This window comes from Pinus tabuliformis, chromosome 7, assembly GCF_031772625.1.
Source record: "Pinus tabuliformis cultivar Carrire ecotype Pingquan chromosome 7, CPIR1, whole genome shotgun sequence".
Lineage (NCBI taxonomy): Eukaryota > Viridiplantae > Streptophyta > Pinopsida > Pinales > Pinaceae > Pinus > Pinus tabuliformis.
The window spans coordinates 354,837,733-354,840,863 of NC_142293.1; the positions used below are offsets into that span (position 1 = coordinate 354,837,733).

At 29.3% G+C, this 3,131-nt stretch overlaps 1 protein-coding gene across 1 annotated transcript; it reads left to right on the plus strand.

The window, feature by feature from the left end:
• The first annotated feature begins 347 nt into the window (after positions 1-347).
• Positions 348-824, plus strand: LOC149247414 (uncharacterized). The gene has a single exon (XM_089444181.1). It carries the CDS (start codon positions 348-350, stop codon positions 822-824), a length of 477 nt encoding a protein of 158 aa, XP_089300307.1.
• The last annotated feature ends 2,307 nt before the right edge of the window (positions 825-3,131 follow it).

Here is a 3,131-nt window from a genome sequence, read left to right on the forward strand (position 1 = left end):
CTAGCAATCTGTCCTATTTGCAAAGTGAATGAAGAAAACAATTATCACATTTCCTAGTCTGTCCCCATGCTATGAAGATATGGAAGTGTCTTGCTGATCACTTTGGTTTGAATAGGATTTCTTTCCCATCAATTAAGGATGCTTTTCAATGGTGGAGTAAGATGAGAACAGAATGGAGACCTATTCCGCTGATCTCCATTTGGGCTATTTGGAAATGGAGGAATAGAGCTCTGTTTCAAGACAGCAAGGAAAGCTATACATTTGTACTTGATTCCATCTTATCTCACCTTTCCATCAGCAGATCCCCAAATATTCATCTCAAACATAGGAAGCATGTTGGGAATTCGATGGAACCCACTGTTTTTCCACGTGCTTATTTTGACGGGGCAGCAATGAATGGATTCTGTGCTTGTGGGGTTCTTATTATTCCGTGCGAGGACCAGCATATTGACATCTCTTGGCACGGTGGGAAAGGATCGAACAACAAAGCGGAGGCTATGGCCTTGGCAGGACTCTTGAGCTTAAGTGACTTTTTAAACATCCAAGGACTGAACATTTTTGGTGATTCCAAGGTGATCATAGATCATGTTAAATCTGTTCATATCATCCAAAATATCAATCTTTCGGGGTGGTTGGACAGAATTGCATCAATCTGGAATACACGCAAGGATTTTACAATTCAACATATTGAAAGGACTTTCAACAAAGAGGCAGATGCTCTCTCTAAAGAAGGACTTTCCTCTCCAAATGAAATATGGAAGGTGTCCATAACAGTTGGAGATATTCGGCACAATATACAGGACTTCTATCTACCGGGTACATAACATATTATTTTTTTCTCCTCATTTTTGGTATGTAGCATGAACCTGTTCTTTTCCTTCTTTTATATTTATCAGTCATTCCCATCACAGTTGCTTTATACAGAAGATCTTTATATATTTTTATATAATCTAGAGAAGGAATTTGTTTTTTGGTGATCTAAAGTGGATATCTATCAATCTGCTAGCTTGTAGGCCAAAATCTGGGCATATTTACAGATTATATATTTCATGATACTTCACAACATGAGCCTATTGGCTGTCACTAGCTATCTGACAGATGTTGTATATATCAAAATTATCTATGAATATAATACAACTTTTTTCTCACTGAAAAGAATTAGAATTATTTGTATCATAGAAAACTAAAATGTGTTTAGCGTTTTTTATAATTTCAAATAAGATAATAATTTTTTGTTATTTAAAATATATTTTTAAATGAATTCAAATTTTTGAGAGTATTTAAATTTTGCAGATTAAATAACTTAAATTAAGATTTTAAAATTGTTGCAGAATTTTGATCAAAATTACCTAGACACGAATTAAAATTATTTTTATTAGTTTAAGAATAAACTAGAATTATGAATCACATTAATAATAATTATCTATAGTCCACGGGGTCTATGTTTTGGATAGACGTGATGAGGTGCTTTGTTAAGACACTCTTTGATGTGAAGTCCGTTCAATTCCCTCTCCTATGGAGTGATATATTGGACATGATGAAATGTTGTACAAAAAATAATAATAATCATCCATAATAAAATAAAATTATTTGTATTGTAATGAAATTAAAAATGGTAATACATAATAAATCAAAATTATTTATATTATAATCAAGTTAACAATAAATTAAAATTATTTTATTATAATCAAGTTAAAGGAATGATCATTCTTAATCAATTGAAAGTATTTGTGTTCTTGATTTTTTCAATAATCATAAAAATTTATTGTGTTGAGAGGCATATTATATAGTCAATAATGATTCAGTCTATGCTCAACCTTGACTTGATATGTGTCTTTTTATTGTTTATTAGGGATTGCCCTTAGCATGGGTGGATTTTTGCTTTCAAACCTATGACCTTTTTAACAGAGTGGCTTAACAGAACGCCCTCATGGCTGACACATGTCTTTTTTAGAATAAAAATAAAATATTCTATAAATTTAAGAACATTGTCCTCTATAATAAAAATAAATAATGAATATACATATCTGGTTAGTTTTAATTAAAAATATTATAAAACATAGTTATGTTTTAACTATGATTATGAAGTTCATTGTTAATATTACAAATTATACATAGCAAAAATATGTTTCTCTCATTCATATATTCCGTTAGTTTTAATTAAAAAATATTATAAAATATAGTTGTGTTCTAACTATGATCATATTGTTCATTATTAATATTACAACTTAAATATAGCAAAAAAATATTTCTCTCATTCTCAGGGATTAAGTAATTAAGAATAAGGAAAAACGTTTATACATGACATAAATAAATTATTTGAAGATCGAGACAGAGGAGATATAGATCTATCTATCTATCTATATAAACCATAAAATATTATTTCAAAATGAATATGTAACATCTACATATTATTATTATTATTAAATTCAACCTAATTCATAGATAACATTGATGTTTATTAAAAATATAATAATAATAATAATAATAATAAAATAACCTATAAATATATATTATTAATAATAATAAAAAATAACCTATAAATAATATATTTCAATGTTAACTAACTATATATATATAATATATATATATATATATATATAGATATTCAAAAATGCAATTTAAACAATGGAAAATTACACTCTCTTTATCTATATATGTAGCCATCTTAACCTATATATATAACTAGTATAGAACCATCCTAACTATGAATATGTTAAGCTCAGAGAGGAATCAAATATTTTGAGGTGTAAATGTTTTAAGTTTTGCACTCTAAAAAAAGATTTGCACATCAAGAAATTTGATTCATTTTGGTGCTTAGGAGATTTGTGGTTTAAGATGAATCTATACTAATAATAATGTCAGGCCAGGGTAACTCCAGAATAGGCAGAAGAAAAACTGATTGCATTATTCATTAGCTAACTATCATTTATATACAGAAATAGGACGGATCAGTTCATCTTCTTGATGACTGATCGCGTTCCAATTCACCCATCCGTTGAGGATTAGGTGTCAACATTCCCCCCCTTAATCTGAAGGGATGTTGGTGAGTCCAAGCATCATTCTGAATCTTTCAAGCTTTTCTCTTCCAAGCGCTTTGGTGAAGATGTCTGCAATTTGCTCGTTTGTGG